The sequence below is a fragment of the Lampris incognitus genome, chromosome 3, assembly GCF_029633865.1.
Source record: "Lampris incognitus isolate fLamInc1 chromosome 3, fLamInc1.hap2, whole genome shotgun sequence".
NCBI classification, from domain to species: Eukaryota; Metazoa; Chordata; class Actinopteri; order Lampriformes; family Lampridae; genus Lampris; species Lampris incognitus.
In genome coordinates, this window is record NC_079213.1 from 26,417,247 (window position 1) to 26,435,459 (window position 18,213).

The 18,213-nt window shown below is 47.9% G+C and overlaps 1 protein-coding gene across 2 annotated transcripts in view; it reads right to left on the reverse strand.

Moving 5' to 3' along the window:
• Positions 1-4,004: 4,004 nt before the first annotated feature.
• Positions 4,005-18,213, reverse strand: part of kmt2e (lysine (K)-specific methyltransferase 2E) — a 31,100-nt gene continuing 16,891 nt past the window's right edge. Inside the window, exons 7-24 of one of the 2 annotated variants that reach the window (XM_056276477.1) lie at positions 18,060-18,098; positions 17,747-17,947; positions 17,392-17,522; positions 17,153-17,270; positions 16,910-17,019; positions 16,517-16,769; positions 15,110-15,208; positions 12,349-12,534; positions 11,701-12,027; positions 11,262-11,564; positions 10,897-11,047; positions 10,387-10,607; positions 10,229-10,285; positions 9,266-9,829; positions 8,701-8,963; positions 8,143-8,222; positions 7,960-8,039; positions 4,005-7,851 (exon numbers count right to left, since the gene is read on the reverse strand). In XM_056276477.1, the coding sequence (XP_056132452.1) occupies positions 6,787-7,851; positions 7,960-8,039; positions 8,143-8,222; positions 8,701-8,963; positions 9,266-9,829; positions 10,229-10,285; positions 10,387-10,607; positions 10,897-11,047; positions 11,262-11,564; positions 11,701-12,027; positions 12,349-12,534; positions 15,110-15,208; positions 16,517-16,769; positions 16,910-17,019; positions 17,153-17,270; positions 17,392-17,522; positions 17,747-17,947; positions 18,060-18,098 (4,248 nt within the window). In that variant the 3' untranslated portion in view covers positions 4,005-6,786. The remainder of the gene's footprint in view (positions 7,852-7,959; positions 8,040-8,142; positions 8,223-8,700; positions 8,964-9,265; positions 9,830-10,228; positions 10,286-10,386; positions 10,608-10,896; positions 11,048-11,261; positions 11,565-11,700; positions 12,028-12,348; positions 12,535-15,109; positions 15,209-16,516; positions 16,770-16,909; positions 17,020-17,152; positions 17,271-17,391; positions 17,523-17,746; positions 17,948-18,059; positions 18,099-18,213) is intronic. The other variant, XR_008810011.1, reaches the window with a different exon arrangement.

Below are 18,213 nucleotides of genomic sequence, written 5' to 3' on the forward strand. Positions count from 1 at the left end.
TTACTAATGGCTGTTTACAGATCTGGCTGCCAGCCTGTCTAAATTAATCACAGCTACGCCATCAGCCGGCCCACAGTCGCACATGAGCTCATATAAGTTAACTGACTGGGAGGAAGGAGCCATCATCAACCAAGGGGCCGGAGAGAAAGGACAACAGACGGGGAGAGAGGGTCTGGAGACATAATGAGCTGAGAGAGAGAGAGAGAGAGAGATGCACGCCCATATGACAGCAGAGGGGAAATAGAGGGGTTGGAGCGTCCAGGCAGCATAGCGGTCTATTCCATTGCCTACCAACACGGCAGAGATGGAAAAACCTGGTCCAGAAATAAACCATCACATTGCGCTGACTAGTTTCCCAAATACATAGATGGAGTAAAAACACGGTTAGGGTTTTTACTTTCTGGACTGGGTTTTTCAACCTCTGCAACACGGGGATCGCCAGCTCGAATCCCCGTGTTACCTCCTGCTTGGTCAGGCGTCTCTACAGACACAATTGGTCGTGTCTGTGGGTGGGGAGCCGGATGTGGGTATGTGTCCTGGTTGCTGCACTAGCGCCTCCTCTGGTCGGTCGGGGCGCCTGTTCAGGGGGGAGGGGGAACTGGGGGGAATAGTGTGATCCTCCCCCCTGGTGAAACTCCTCACTGTCAGGTGAAAAGAAGCGGCTGGAGACGCCACATGTATGGGAGGAGGCATGTGGTAGTCTCCAGCCCTCCCTGGACTGGCAGAGGGGGTGGAGCAGAGATCGGGACGGCTCGGAAAATAGGGTAATTGGCCAATCAAAATTGGGTAGAATAAGTAAAAAAATAAAAAATAAAAAAATAGAGGGGTTGGTCAAAGGTCAGAGGGAGCGGAATCTTGTTTTAAGGGTTTCGGGGATGTTTTCGCATCTTGTCGCACAAGAGGATGAGGAAAATAGCGACACCCCTCACGCGGGCTCTGCCGTCCGAGTTACAGAGCCGCTCACTCATCAGTATTATGGTTAATACCGTCTTATCTGGTACACACACACACACACCATCAGAGGACTGTACAGTATTATTCCTGTAGTTCTGAGAGATTCATTATGTGTATCAGCAGCTAATCTGTTGATGAATAAGGACAATATTTTGGAAGTGACTGCCATCTCAAACAACAGGCCAGTGACTTGGAAACTTATTTACAATGCTGCCATCTACTGGTCGACAGTAGCCGGTGCGTCTTAATCGTTAAAACGTCAACCTCTGGTCTCTTTCCTCCTACAGAGAGCGGGAATAATGCCATATAATGTTCGGCAGCGGAAAAGCAGCAACATACACAGGTACGGATGTGGTTTTAGTGGATAACAGCAACATTAAATCCTAAAGTTAACAGCTTTGGGGAAAATGAGCTGTCATGCCCGAGGTCCACTCAGAACTGTCTACGTTTGAATATCACCCGGGATCAATTCTTCACATATGGCTTGAAATTTTGGAATTTCGCCTGATCTTTCCGCTTCCAACTGCATTATTTGATCCATCTCTTCACAGGCGCCGCTGCCCCAGACGTGATGTTACCTCAGCATCCAGCTTCACACTCCCAGTCTGACCAGTAGCTGGGATGCAGGGCCGCTGGCCGGTAAATGAATAGCTCAAAGACAAAAGCAAAAAAAAACAAAAAAAAAACAAACAACAAAAAAGAAAAAGAAAAAGGTCCGGAGGAGGACAAGGTTTGAGGCCGTTTCTTTCAGAGAAGGAAAATCTGTAAAATAACCTTTTTGTAATCATCTCACACAAACATCTCTTTTTTTTTTCCTGTTCATTTTGAGGGACCAGTGTGCACCGTCACACTAGGTGACACCGCCTTCTCCCATTCACACTAGTGTGAACACAGTGCACAATGTCTGAGTGTGAGAGAGAGAGAGCGCGAGAGAGAGAAACACATAACTCTTATGGAGAGACTCTTACAGAAGGACTCTTGGTCAGACTGGCGCCACAGAGGAATGACCGGTCAGACCAAACCAAACCGGAGCGAATTAAGCCAAACCTTGACGTGCACAAATGACGATTTAATAGCTCGAAGGGGAAGGCTGTGAAATCCGCCTGTTGTCCAGTTGTCATGTCGCAGTGTAGTGCAACATCTTGCCGTTGAACAAATCACTTGATCTACGTACGTACAGGACTCTGTTTGGGTTTGGATTCGACATATGGAGGCTTCGGCTCATTCAGCAAACAGTTGTCCCGACAGAAGAGAGATGCAGAAGATATGGTCTACATGGTGAAGACCTCAACGGACTGGCGGTGAACCCTGCATGGGGCATGAACCACAGTAACGTTACACTGAACAGAGTATATATATATATAATATATATATATATATATGTGATTAATAACAAACATGCATAATGTGCTGAGAGTCAAAAGGCATAGACATTAGAGCTTTTGCTGTGATGATCTCTGCAAAAAAAACAAAAAAAAAAAAAAACCAGACTAGGAGAACCTGTCCTGTACTGAATGTGTATCTAGTATGTATAGCTACATGTTGAAATGATGTCCACGTGTTTTGTCTCGACGTTGAAACGTACACAGTGTTTCTCAGCTGATGGCTAGTCATAACGTGAGCCTGTGATTGGACGGTGCTGCGGCACATTTTAAAGGGCGGCACGATGCAGCTGGGACACAATAGGATGGAAAATTGGTTCATGTTAAGATTTTATAGGCAGTGGATTTGTTCACATCAATCCATAAAAAGCACCCCCCCACAGCTGTGGTCAGCAGTCTACACAGAGTAACACAGAGTGATAAAATACAATATTGATCTAGGGGCATCCTAACTATGGGTGTGCTAACATGGGGATATAATCCACCCATCCATCCAGCCATTATCCAAACTGCTTATCCTGCTCTCAGGGTCACAGGGATGCTGGAGCCTATTCCAGCAGTCACTGGGCGACAGGCGGGGAGACACCCTGGACTCCCCTGATCATCACAGCGCCCACACACACACCTAGGGACAATTTAGTACGGCCGATTCAACTGACCTGCATGTCTTTGGACTGTGGGAGGAAACCGGAGCAACCGGAGGAAACCCACGCAGACACGGGGAGAACATGCAAACTCCACACAGAGGACGACCCAGGGACGACCCCCAAGGTTGGACTATCCCGGAGATCGAACCCAGGACCTTCTGGCTGTGAGGTGACCGCGCAAACCACTGCGCCACCTATGACCCCAACCACCACAAACAAATCTGTTTTCAAGGAAGGTGAGGAAATGCAGGTTGTGAAAATACAATAAAGTTTGATTTGTTTTTTTTTTTTGGCATTAATTGTTAGAGCTTCATTTGGACACACACAATTGGTTACACGGAAGACATTTAAAGATACAACATATAATCATGTTCCTAAATTAAGGGCGGACATTCCAGCACATAGCCAACAGTACATTTACATCAGCAGAAGCTTTTTAATCTGAAAAACATTCTCACCAAACTGTAAAAGATGTGAATGGTGCCTCCTCTACATCTCTCTCTCCATCTTCCCTCCTCCATCTGTTTGACGAGCTGCTGCCATGAGAAGCTGGAAGATAAAACGGTCGAATCGAGCGTACACAAGTGTCCCCCAATCACAACAAACACACACGATACACGATGTGATCCACTGCCCGGCCTACAACACACTTTGTTTCTGACCACAAGAGACACCGGCGTTATTGTCCTGCGATGGACCAGTGGACCAGTTTGACCACAGACGTATTGATTTCTCTTTTTTGCCCCAATGATGACATGGAGCTACAGCAAGCGGAGGAGAAAAAAAAAGTTTCCAATGTATATACTGTAAATATGACATCATAAATCATTATATGAAATATCAAATAAAGAGAATGGTTGAATTCCCCAGTGTTTGTGTACTTGACTGTTCAAAAGTTAAAAAAACTGACTGTTTTTTTAAACAACATCTGCTGTTAAAGCTACAATCTGGAGGTGTTGCATGCAAGCCAAATGTCTTTCTATCCATCTTCAACCCCGCCCCCCCGCCCCCTTTTCTCCCAATTGTACTTGGCCAATTACCCAATTTTTCCAAGCCGTCCCGGTCGCTCCTCCACCCACCTCTTGCTGAGCCGGGGGGAGGGCTGCAGACCTCCTCCGATACATGTGGTGTCGCCAGCCGCTTCTTTTCACCTAACAGTGAGGAGTTTCGCCAGGGGGACGTAGCGAGGATCACGCTATCCCCTCCAGTCCACCTCCCCCCCTGAACAAGCGCACTGACCAACCAGAGGAGGCGCTAGTGCAGCGACCAGGACACATGCCCACATCCGGCTTCCCACCCGCTGACACAGCCACTTGTGTCTGCAGGTTACACAGGGATTTGAACCACCGATCCCCGTGTTGGTATACAGAACCTTGAATTAAGCTCAACCCTGGCTGGGTCGCCTGAGTGAGGGTGTATGATGTTGAAAGACCCAAAAGACCTGAGGACCTCAGGAACCATCACTGACGATGTGTCCCAGTGCATCGTAGGATGTATCTTCCAATCAGTCTCAGTATAAAAATAAATAATTCAGGATTGTAGCTTTAAACTATGAACAGTCAATCACTTGAAAGTTGAGGGTATCACTACATAAATGATTAAAATTCAAACAATATCAAGTGTCAATAAGGCATCACATCTCAGACTATACTCAAGCACAGAAAGCATCCCCCCCGTTTCCCGTTCTCCTTGGTTCTAATGGAAGTGAGCAGGAAGTACATGTCGTCCTCATCCTTCCAAGCATCACAGCAGAATAGATTCCTTCTCAAAACAGGCTGTCGTCCGAAACACTAAATCTCAACTGTACACTTCAGTTTTCCAACTTTTGGAGACACTGGGACATTTTCTGTTGACTCATTCTCGAACCAGACACATGAGGCGGTTTTGATAAACAGGCTCAGGAGATGCTCCAGAGTACAGGAGAGAAGCGAGAGAGGAGCAGCTGAAGCCCAACCAGCTGGGCGCTCCTCCGCATCCTGAGGGGCAGCTGTGACGCTCATTTGCTCCGTTTAGTGCAACATACCGGGAATCAGGAGCACCCTTGTCAAGTGCCCCATGGAGCCGTGATGCCGGCTGACGCATGAGCATCAGCTTTGATACGCACGCATCTCCCTGCATCGAGGGGGGTGGGGTGTGCGGGGCCATCTGTTCCACAGGAGCGCTGACGACCCCTGTAACCTACACGGCCGATAGGAGAGACACGCTGAAGATGCAAAGCGGCACCTGGTAACACATCTCCACCCACCCCCAACCCTCCTCTCAATAGGAAACGTGATATAGATACAGGCAACACCTAGAGGGGAGAAGGGAGTTATTTCCAGAGTCTGAACCCTGAAAAGTCAAACTGGCTGTCCATAATATTTGCAGCTGATCAGAGAGAAACAGCCTGTAACACTCGCAGGACATATTTTGAGTTTGTGTTTTATATTTTTGGCATGAGTTTGATGTTGGTGAGGGAAAGCCCAGCAAGAACACATCAGTGAGTTCAGAAACACCTGAAAGAGACACAGGACAGCAAGACTGGTATAAAACTGTCATTACAGTGATTTATTATAATGAACCATGAAAATAGCCAACCAGTGCAGTGTCTGTGAGTCACTCCCCTCCACACAAACATACACTCACACACACAAATAATAAAAAAGACAAAGTCAAAGAGTCCAGAGAGGAAACCCCCCCCCCCAAAAAAAAACAAAATAAAATAATGCTACTGTCACAGAAACATTCAGCTTTGCCAAGAGAGCGTTCATATATACAACCATATTCCAAAATGGGATGGGAGCGAATTGTACAAGCATAGAAAAGAAAAGAAGCAAATATTTACAATCTGTTCCTGGTGAAAGCTGCTGTAACCACCTATACATTAAATTACACTTTCTACAAATAACCATTGATATTCAAAAATAAACCGCTAACGTCCTACCTATGGGCGAGACCACTCTGGCTACCTCAGAAGACTTGGGGCACTCGTAACGACTCGACTCTTTAGCCTTTCTCTCTCTCCTCCTCCTCCTGACACGCTCAACACATGAACAGGCGCGCTCCTTCGAACCCTGCCTGCAGACACTGAAGACGGTGAGTGCACACAGGTTTATGCATCCAGACACTACTTTCTTCTCAAACTCTCACAAACACGCACACACAAACGCACACACACACGCACACGCACGCGAGTGCAGCTTCCCAGGGCAGCGAAGCAGGCTCCCTGAAGGATTTTCTTCCGAATCTCTGTAGCGGTGCACAGATATTTGTTAGACAGAGGAATAAAAAAAATAATTCTGTTGTTTGTTTGTTTGTTTTTTGTTTTTTTACTCTATACAAAAGCTTTCTTTGCTATAATGAACCACTAGATAAAACAAATTATTGGTGTGGAGAATAGAGTAGACAACAGACAAGAGAGTTAGAGGAGGTGAAAGGACTAACTGACGAAGGAGAAGGAGGGGGGATATAGGCTGGAATGTCCATTGATACAGAAAGTGCAGGGACTTACAATAGGAGTCCAAACGAGACAAAGGACAGAGAGCGTTCCTCTCCATTGTGGGAAGGATATATAAAATCAAAAAGGAGGCCAGAGAGAGGGGTTGTGAGCACCAGGGGATTGTTCATCTTCATTTTTACATCAAGTTCGTTTGAAGATCATTCAAGGTCCTTTTTTTCCCCAATTTTCTGTCCTTTTCTAAAAAGTACCCTTTAATCCCACGTTCAGCTGTTTTTCCATTGGCCATGTGTTCAGATACATAGAAAATATATCTACAGCTTATGTTACACGAGCTGTTGGAGCCCCCTGCCGGCAAGGAGGGTGCTCAGTGCCACCCTGTACCCAGGTACCCAGAACTGTGGAAGGGGGCGGAGGAGCTGGGGGCCCCACGAGTCCCACTGGGCATTTGGGAGGCTGAGGGCTGGGCCGGGGCCTGGCCAGGCTGAGTCTGTTGGGGAGGCGGAGGCGGAGGGGGAGGCAGTCCCGTCTGCTGGTGGGGTGGAGGGTAGGTGGATGGGGGGACTGAAGGATTGGCAGCTGCACCAGGGTGCAACAGGGCTGGCTGGAAGCCCCCTAAGTTCTGGAAGTGATGGGACGTGGCCTGCATTGGGGTGCTGGTTGAGGGCGCAGGGGGAGGGGGTGGAGGGGGAGGGGGAGGAGTGAGGGACAGCAGGGTGCTGCCGGCGGGAGGCTGCTGCTGTTGTTGTTGTTGGGAGGTTTGGCCCTGTGGGGGTGGGGGTGGGGGAGGGGCGGTGGTTAGCATGAGCTGGTGCTGCTGAATGGGTGGAGGCTGCAGGTTGACGTGGAGCAGGGTGGGGCCAGATGACTGGGGGTGCGGTGGTGGAGGGGGTGGCGGAGGTGGGGCAGCAGAACTCTGGTAGTGCAAGCTGTGGGGGATAGTCTGCATCAAGGGCTGGGAACCCTGAGGATAGGGCGATGTGACAGCAGGCTTGAACCCAGGGAAGGGCCCGGCTGCTGTGGTGCTCTGGTTGGGGAAATAAGTGGCTGAAGCTGGGGGTGCGGGAGGGGGAGGGGGAGGTGGGGGCAGGGCGTTCTGGGTATTATACTGGGGGAAGGGAACGGGACCAGTCTGGGGTTGGGTTTGGGCTTGAGGCTGAGCAGAGAACAGAGCCCTCTGGCTACGGAAGGGTGAGCCCTGCGGTTGGGGCTTGGGGGAGTGTAGAAGCGAGGAGCCGGGGTAGTGAACGGGGGAGGAAGGGAGGGCTGAGGGATGCAGCTTTGTGGGGGTCAGTGGAGCCGGCTTGGGGCCCGGCGGCTTGCTCGTCGGCTGGCTGGCTTGGTTGGGTGTTCGAGGCTGACTGTCGCTCTCTTCCTCTTTAGCTGGCCGAAAGGGAGGCTGGGCTGTGGCAGCTGGACCAGGAGAGCAAGGCTGGAAAGAGAAACAGAAACAGTCAACACGGGGGGGCCTCTCTGAAATAATTCTGCAGAGTATTGTCAATCACATAGGGAAAAAGGACAATAGCATGTGCCATCTTACTGCATGTGTTGGAGTTTTCTGAACGTTTGGAGATGGACAATCTCTTATGTTCGGGGCATCACCTGCCTCTGTCTCTCCATCTGAAACAAAAATACAACAGTGGTGAGATGAGGTGAAAATACGCCATATCAGGGAGGACCCTAATGCTGAGAGGTGTGTGCTCAGGCTTGTCATTACTCTCACCTGTGTCTTTATCCTTGCTGAGCAGCAGTGCTCGGTGGTAGCTGCGTTCCCTGGCCTGCTCAACAGAGGTTGATGATGTCCTGAGGGAAAACATTGGTATGACCACACGCTTACTCTCAGTAGGCTAGCAAGGCAACATCAGATGAAGAGCAGACACTCTTTGGCTGCCTACAGTAGTTGCTGTAGTTACACCTACAGCCAAAGACTTAAGGATTTTGTATACTACTCCCACTGGGTCTAGCTGTCACCCAACTCCTTCAACCCATATTCCCTTTCTTTCTGAGAGGCCAGTTTTACCCTTTGCCAAGCCCGGAAATATCAAATATTCCTGCCTATGCATAGCGTGTACACAGCATTAGGAACACTTACTATATCAACACAATGAATAATTAGCGCAACACAGGTAGAAGGTGTGCTCTAAAACTACTAATTACGAATCAGTGATGAAGTGGAGATATTGATGAGGGGAGGAGACAAATTAAAGATGCCACTTTAAATTCCTGAACTGACAGAGGTATTGACAGTGTGGTTTGGACATTAGTTGACAAGAGTGCGTACCACTGTCCTTCACCGCCCTCCTTCTCCCCTTTCTCCACAGGGTTGTCCGAATCCTCGTTGGTTTGGGCATCCTTTGGAGCGCCACCATTTGGGGTGGGAGCTGCTGGAACTAGGGCTAGGGGAGGTTCACTGGTGGTCTCTATGGCAACAGGGAAAGCATCCACGGTCAAAGGTGGCACTGTGGAGATGGGAGAGCTGCACTCTGTTTTGGAGCCGCTGCGGCGAGCCTCCCGCTGACGCTTCCTGTACTCAAGCAGGGACACCTAGGAGGAATACCATGACGTCATTCAAGGGCAGACAAGTTCCCTATAGAACCACTAGAGGGCAGCATTAGTACAGCCTACTAAAGATGCACAGGCACATGATTTTGAATACAATGATTTCCTTTCTTTCTGACATGGAGCTATGATCGGCATGACCCATTAGCGGGAGCCGAGTTCTGACCAAACTAAATGAAAACTCACTGCTAAGTTCTCATATTCACATTCCTCCAAGGAGGAGGGGTGGAAGAGAAAAAAAATCAGTCATCTAGTTGTAGGGTTGCATTACCACAACAGCAGCTTACCTTTTTCTTCTGTGGGGGGTTCTGTGCCGACCCCCCTCCCTCTACACTGCAGTCTCCACTCAGTGAGCGAGAGAAGCCCAAGGAAGTCTGCTCCTCAGAACATGGGTAGAATAACTGGTTCTGGCCCTCACTGAAGGGTGCTGAACCAGCGCCAACCACAGACCCAGTCCCAGCTGAGGCCACTGCAGGAGTTCCGGCTGCTGCCTCTGGCCTGAAAGGAGCTGCCAAGGGCTCAAGGGTGTGTGAGGGGGTGAGGTCCCTCAGGTTGGAGTTGACTGGTGAGAAGTTCAGGCCAGCTGCTCCAGCAGGGCCTCTATCTGGGCTTTTTATCCAGCCGGGGAAAGAGTCCTTTAGAGAAGCGGAAGAGGCTGCTTCTGTGGAAGAGACCTCATGGTTGCCCTCCACAATCCCACCATCAGCCCTGTCCTCTACACCACAGTCTATGGGCTCAGCAGTGGGGGGCTGAGGACTCAGGGGGACTGATCCCTTGGCCTCTGTTGATAGTCCATCTGAGCTGGGAGCCCTTATACACGGGGACGAGAGTAGCGATGGGGGACGTTCAACCTTAGATGGGAGAGAGGGAGGAGATAGTAAAAATGTATATAGCGCTTTTCTAGCTGCAACAGCCACTCAAAAGCACTTTACAATTATTGCCTCAAATTCACCCATGTATGCACACACATGCACACCCAGCCACACACACACAGCGGGGTGAATCATGCAAGCTAACAATCAGCTCATCAGGACTAGATAGGGGTTAGGTGTCTTGCTTGGGGACACCTCAACATTTTTGCCAGGAGCAGCCAACGATCAAACCAGCAAGCCTTCAGTTACCAGATGACCTGCTCTATCTCCTGAGCTACTACCAGGGATAAAAGTTAAGTTGACCGCACAACTTCTGGAATGAAATGAATTTCGTTAATGCAATCGAAAGGCATAGTGAGTATCGTCTACTCTACTCACGTCTTGAGTGCTGGGTCTGCGAATCCCTTCTGGGGAGCTGTCCACTGAAGATTCACTCTGTGAACAAAGGCATACATATTAATTCACATCTTTCTTTTCCTCCTGTACGCGAGTGTGAGGCTGTGAGCTCTTTTTATTTTCAGTCTGGGCAGTCTTACCTCCTGTGGGACACTAAGTGCCTGTGTTGGTGTACTGGGCTCCGTGCTGGGTTCCTCAGTACGGGGACGTGGTGGGGTGGCAAGTAAGAGGGGCGTTGCGGGTGTCTCCAACTGGTCGGCCCTAGTGGGCGTAGCACAAGGAGAGCCGTAGGGCGTTGAGCTTTCGGACATACAGGCATCCAATGGACTTAGTCGGCGCTTTTTAAGAGGTGTGGGCAACTCTGTAGAAAAGGAAAACGGTCCGTTTCAATTTTGTACCGCTCCAAGTTCTCCTAGGTTACTTCCTCTCAAAGTGAGGCAGAATATTTAGCTCTAAAAGTCAACACATGTCCAAAGGGTTCATGCAAAGAAAAGACACGTTCTCTCAAAGACAAACTTTTTCCACTTTTTTTAACCTGGCAGAGAGCAGCTGCCGTTGTAGGGCAGAGAGCTGCCTTGAGTCTCCATTGATGGAGGGCTAAGAAGGCCTTCACTGGGCTCTCAAAGACATGCTTTTTAACTTTTTTTTACCTGGCAGTGAGCAGCTGCCGTTGTAGGGCAGAGGGCTGTCTGAGTCTCCATTGATGGAGGGGCTAAGAGGGCCTTCACTGGGCATGAGCAGGCTGGGACGTCTGGCTGGGCTGGTGGAGCCCTCCTCCTCTAGAGCCTGCTTTAACCAACGCTGGAGGAGGGAGAAAGGACAGGAAGGGTTAGTCACTGAATGATTTGAACACTTGAGAAATTCCAAAGCCATTCTTCACAGCAACTTGGTCACAGTACACCTATCACTTTGTAAACAAGCAATATTTTCAATGCAATTTAACCCTTTTTATGTATCCCAGCTATTAACAAATGATCCCTGTGACAGTGAATTTTAATGTAGCAGGACAGCACACCTTTTTGCAGGAGCCAGTGGTTGGCGGTGTCTCCGGTAATTCTCGAGAGCGCCGTCGGCCGGTCGGCACTCCAGGGGTGGTGGGACTACGGCTGGCAAGGAACGGTGAGGAGAAACGGACATAGTGTTTGGGTGTGCTGTAGACCTGTGGTGAGCAGGCCATGCCCGGTAATGCGTTGAGCTGGGTCGCAAGGACCTCCGGGTCACTGCTGATTCTGAGCGGCCTCTCAGGGGCCGGCTCTGGGGTTCTCACCACCCCGCGCTCCTGCTGCTTTTCGCCCACCCACTCACTCACAAAGTGCTGCTGCAGTGAGACAGAGATGACGGGAGATACTTTAGTTAAGTTTTGAACCTAACAACATGTCATTTAATCATTAAAACGCCTAGCTGTTGTGAGATTCATATAAGCTGTAGTTATGAAAATAGAAAATGCCATGTGCCTTTTTAGTTTTGAAGTTCTTATGGCCTGTGCGAGTTCTGTCTGGGGCCGGTGAGCTGCTGTGTGGAGGGCTGGCTTCAGGGACTTCGGTGGGGACGGCCTCGGGCTCAGGAACACTTGGTGTTTCTCCTTCAGGGACCTCATTGACCACAGGCTCCACAGACTCTGCTGGAGAGCCAGGGGGCAAGTCAGAGCAGGTGCTGATGGTACGTGCTCGCCGCCGCTGTTGGCCGATGTGCGTGCGGTTCCTGGAGAAACTCTTCCTGTTCCTTGAACCTTTGACCTTGGCTGGCTTCAGTCCTGGCTCCTCTTTTACCTCTATCAGTGGCTGTAAGAGAAGAGACAGTGTTATACTAAGGTTTTTGTTAAGCACGTATCAAAATGTTATGTGCATATTAATCAGATTGCAAAACAGTATTGTTGGACTGGTAGTTGCCCTGCAAAACTATTTCTGCAAAAGTCTGTGAATGTTCTCATTCATCCAGGTCATGGTTTCCAAAGCAGTTGAAGCAAGGCGAAACGTCTTCACGGATAAATACCAAGTCCAGTTGCACTTGATTCAACTCCTTTGGATATTTCTGCAAAAACACACAAAACGGTAGGATATCGTTTGTTTCTAAATTGCTTTTGTCAACCCCCAACACCTCACCTGCATGACAGCAGGGGAATCGACTGTCTCAGGCGTGGCCGGAGGTTCCTCCTTGATATCACTGCGGCCCCCGACCTCCGATTTGTTGCTGCCAATCCTCTCTAGGGCCTGCTCCCTGCGCTTTTCCCTCTTCTCCATACGGGCAAAGGCTTGCAGGATGGCCTCCATTTTCCTCTCCTCTCGTGTCTGCAGGGTTAGGGAGGAGGAAGAGGAGAGTGGAGCGAAAGAGAGGGCAGAAGCATTAGCCCATAAAGCAATACTATCCCAAACAAGCCAAAGGGGCAAGGACGTAACTAATCAACAAGGAAATATGTTATACAATTAAGGCAAAAAAGCAGTCCAAGCTTGCAGAATGAAAAAAAACAAAACAAAAACAAAAACAAAAAAAAAGCAAAAACAACAAAAAACAAAAACAACAAAAAACAAAAAAAACACACAAAAAAACCCACAAACAAAACAAAACAAAAAAACAGAAAGAAAAAATAACATAAGACAAGTGGAAAAAGAACTGCAATTTCAGAAGTAGCATAAAATTTAAAAAAAAGACAGTGGGCCAAATTACAAGGAAAAATAGCTGTTAGGAGTTTTGTTTTTGTTTTTTTGTTTTTTTTTTTTGAGTTAATGGGATACATACCCCTGCAAACCTAGAGGATGCAGTGTGTGGCCTGCCTGTGTTTGTGTGTGTCTTTATGTGTGTGTGCGTGCTACAAAGACCATATTCCTCAGTTCCTTCCAAGCAGGCCATAGCTACCTCCACAAAATAAGAGCACCATCAGGAATCAGAATATCTCCCTTGAAATAGATGAGATTTGTATCACAACACGCAAATTGCTGTGTTGGTTGGGCTGAAGATGTGGTAAGTAGCATGTCTGTGAGTCAGTGAGGGGCCTAGGAGGTGGGGGGGAGGCACAAAGGCAGGGAGGTAGGTAAAAGGAGTGCTGTTGGCTACGTGTGGATCAAATTTACCTCCTTGTGTCTCAATCCCTTCCAGCTGGAGGTCCCCCCAACAGGCAGATGGGACTGCTCCACTGGGCTGGCCTGAATGGTTCAACGAAGAGACAGCCCAATTTAGAAGACTTTAAGTCCCCCCCAGAGCATGTATACACAAGAACTGGACTGAACTGGGGTTGCCTTCTGGGATTGAAAGATATGCCTGTGTCAGGTACCTTGGGAGTTGGGCAATGCTTGATCATAATATGTCTGTGTGACAAACCCGGCTTCCACGGTGATAACTTTGGTATGCACTATGGGACTCAAAAATCTAACACATCAAGACTTTTCTCATTATTAAATACTGAAAATATTCCTAATTCTGTCCATATAAGGGAAAGGGGTATTTTCTCAGATGGGGAAATGATGGCCATAAGGACTTTGCCTTTTGCCCCTGCAATATCACTCTGAGGGGTTTCAACACAACCATCCCTATGGTCAACCCTCCATCTCTACACATGTCAAACTTATTCATTAAAGCTAATAGTTCTCTGATTAAAATTTAAGACAAATCACTAACCAAGGAGCAATTGGCAAAGCCCACTGTGCCACAAGTGAACCACGAAAGTGTAAGACAGAGAACGTGCAAAGAATACATTCTGTTAGGGAGACAATACACACCACAGCAGCATCCCTATTGTATAAGTAGGTAAGACATCATGCCCGACACACACCATCACCACATTGCCTCCCCTGCACCTTGTCCTTGTTGTTTCATGGGTGTGATTCGGACCATCAAGACATGTTAATATGTGACTGTCAATGTGTGAATGCTAAAATTTTGCTTCAAACGCAAGAGTTTCTCTCTTCTCTTTCTCATTTCATAGGAAGCAGCCTATTGGATCTCCCAAAGTTACTATGGCCCTGGCAACATGGCTGTGCCTCTGCAGCGCCCCCGCCCTGTCCCTCCATCCATTCCATCTTATGAGCGGAACTGTATGTTGGCCAAAGATGAGTCAGCACTTTACACCTTGGCTCAATCGTGTGAAATGGAGCTGACTGCAGGGTAATTTCCAGAGAGAGTGTGTGTGTATATGTGTGTGTGTGTGTGTGCGTGAGGGAATGTGTCCCCCACCAGCGAGTGTGTGTGCATGACCCCATTTCTCAGGGACACAGGGCTCTTTGGCAGGGGACAGAGAGTAGAATGAAGGGAGGATGGACCAGTAATTGGCCATTTCAAACTCCCGGCTGTATTGAAGGTGAGAGCTTTATTCAGAATAAAATGCACATTGGGGACAGGCCTGACTATACATGGCCCAGTGCACTGATTGTGTTCCCACTGATGATTGCGTTCCCACTGATGAGATGGTGCTAGCAACAGGGCCTGTAGCACAGGATCTTTGGGAGGGAGAAAAGAAGGCAAATAATTGGGAGAAAAACAGCTAACAAATGACCACAGACAAACACAAGGCCTCAATACTGTGAGGGCCTGAAGAGAGGAATAAATTGCCTCCATGAGAGGGAGAGGGAGAAAGGGACTGCGGGGGAAAAGAAAAAACCCATTAGTGAGACTGAGCCAAACAACAGGGGCATTGTCAGCAGAGGGAGCGCTAGCAAAAGGTGAGTGATGGAGCAGAGGGAAGTTTTATAGGAGGGTGACAGAGAAAGAGAAAGAGGACAGTTGCCCCCTGTCCAAACCACAGCCCCATAGCAGACAACTGGCAAGTCCCCACCAGGAGCGACAGGGGCAGAGCTTCAGTTTTATTTAGGGTATTCCAGCTGGGTGGCTGCATTGCAAAGAAAGCCGGAGCCCCTAGCTTGGCAAACTTACCATCTTCCTCCTCCTCTCTGCAATCTGCTCCTCTGACTCCATCTCTACTTCATTGCTAACGGACGTTTTGTCTTCTAGATCCTCAAATAACTCAGGATCCTGTAAGAGGAGGGGAGAGGGGGGGTGGCGCTTTATCATGGCTGCTCAATCAGTCTGGCTACAGACTAGAGGAAATAGGTAAGAGTGGAGGAGGTGGGGGAGAGAGGGAGAGTTGGGGGGGGGGGTCTGAAGGACAGGGGAGAGTAACTTTGCTGGGGACTAGTGGGTGATCTTGTGGTCGGTCAGTGCACATTAACACATCTTAGAGCTGGTCTTTCATCACATGTGATAAATCAGGGTCTCACACTATATCAAGAGTGTGTAGGGGACTTTTCCTACAGTTCTTAGGTAACTGTTCCCATTTTAGGATGTCCAGAGCTATCCAAGACCGCTCCCTCTCACAGCATTATTAACCATGTGTACAGCCGACATGCGATATGCCCTGCAGTGTGAGTGTGCATGTGACAGTAACAGAATTCACTTAATCCTCTCTGTTAAGATGTCCCACACATTTTGTCACCGTAGCCACCAATCTGCCCTGTCTCCATAAAATACAATTGTCAGTCTAACTAAATCATGCCCTCCTTCATACTTCTGCTTAAGCTTCTACCATAGGCCAACGCCATCTATGATACACTGGCATGGTTTCTTCAAGGCCAAACGGGAGCAGCAAAGGTTTGGTCATTTTAAGTTTCAGTGAAGCAACATTTCTCTGATTCTAGCCTCTTGGTGTCAGCAGAGGATAGCTCAACTGGGCTAGAGTTTCAAAAAGTTAAATCCCACATTTGATCTCAAAATATCTATATAAAAAAATTAATAAAAGTTTAACGTAAAAAGATTTGGTCTGGCACTGGTGAATTCAAGTCGGTATGCTAGAGAATGGAAGTGGATACTGAAGTCTCACCCGCTCCACAGAAAGGCCCTTCTCTGTGCACTTGAAATATACTCAACGGTGGCATACGAATACAGTGCAACTTGCTTTCGCCATATGCATGCCATACGAATGTATTGCACTGAAAAGCTAAACGCCAGTAAATTTGGAGCAATAACCAAAGTAGTGAGTGTTAAGTGACTGATAGTGGATACACAGGGCTATTGGCCAGGGACAGGTGGGAACTGAAAAGAAAACAGTGACAAAGGATGTCTAACAATGGAAAAATGCATGCAGAGAAAAGACAACACTGAGATTGAAAAAAAAAAAAAAGACATGCGTGATACTGTATACCTTCAGCAAACCTAAATATAGGCAAAAATATGGTATGGTACAAGACACAAAATCTGCTCAGGTACATGGGTTGTATAGCAGAAAATAGGGATGAAACTGTTTGTTTATTGTGATTTGTATACATGAGGAAGATGTGGCTGTACCTGGTTGTTTGAGATAGAGAGGCGGAGCGGGGAGAGTTTCCTCTGCTTGCTGTCACCCATTCCCTTGCCCTTTCCCTCACCATCTAAGCCCACGTTTTGGTTCTGGCCCTGGTCATCTCGGGCCGTGTCCTTGTCCTTGCGGCTCCCTCGTCGCCGGCTTCCTGAGCCTAGGTTCTCTATGGGTTCCAGGTTATGTTTTAGTACAGGACATTCTTGGTTCCCCTTCACACAGGCACAATCCACCTTATATTTACTAAAATAGGAGGACAAAAGGACAAAGCAGAAGCAAAGGCAGAAATGAGAAAATTGTGCCAAATAATCTTTGGTGATATTTTTATTGTTGTGACAATATGTTTTTTTTGTGTTGCCTGCAAGTACACTCCTTCCAATTACCAGCTGCCATAGTCGAAATCAAAGCCAATGGTAATCTCTGTGCCTTTGGTGATTGGCCTCAGTGAGTAGATGTACAAGTGCAGCATACCATCCTCAATGACATGCCGCACCTGAGTGAAACATGAAAAACAATAATGGTTTGTGAAAACAGAGGATGTGGGCAGAATGATAAACTTTGAATTTCTAATTGGCAGAAACAGTCGACAACATCAATGAACTGAATTCCCTGAGCCAACTCCTTACCTCAGCATTCGGGGTGCATGAGCGCCGGATGAAGCGGGCCTCATTGCCAAAGCTGCGAGCGTCAACACACATCTCCAGCCCATCAAACTTAGAGTAAAACAACACAAATGGGTAGGGCCTAAGACACAAAAACAAAGGCGAAAACACATGGCAAATGGTTAAAAGAATAAACACCTGAACCCCCTAATTATATCATTGAAGTAAAAATCCATAGGGAAATACTGCTGATGACTCCTGACCTCTTGAAGAAGTATCCGTTCGCCTCAAACTGCTGTCGGAGCATGAACTTGCCCCTGTACTCAATGATTAGCGAGTCTGGGGCTAGATCCCGCACTGCCTTCAGGATCCTTTTGTTTTTCTGGACCTGACTCTGGAGGTGACACAGCAGGAAATGAGTGAACACACTGGAGAGACAATGACCAAATGATGTGAACTCATACAAGAAAACAAGCTATAGTCTCGTTAAGTGTCTGAGTAAGTGAATGTTTGTGTTGAAAGGTGTGCTTGAGCGCATGTGTCAGGGTGTGCTTCTTGGTCATTTTTTGGCTGGGTGCATTTAATTATACCCATCAACTGTATCTGTGTGAGTTTTACCTCCACCGGTGGTTTGAAAGAGGCTGGGTGCGTGTTGTAAGCTAGGCTCTTGCCATCGCCTTGCTCTTTGACGCGCAGAAGGATCTGAACGTCCTCACTATACTGATTGCTGCTGGCCTCCTCATAACGCTCCATCCACGTCTTGATCTTGTTCTCCCACAGAGATGGATGGTCTGTTGGTTCCTGCTCTGGAGCAGCACCCTGGGGAAGGAGTTGAAAAGACAGGTTAGTTAGGTATGCCTACAGTTTTGATGGCAGTCAGTTGGGAAACTTTAATAAACGAGGATTTCATGTTAGTCATTAGTGACATTACCTTGACTCTGGAAGATTTCCTTGACCCTTCACGGAATGCCTACCAGAAAATTAAAAGAAATTAGGTTTTTGCCAGTGCCCAACTCAATATTACAGTGCATATAATGGATAATTTGCTTGGCTTGGTTAAATCAAAGGCCATTAAGACTCAAAAT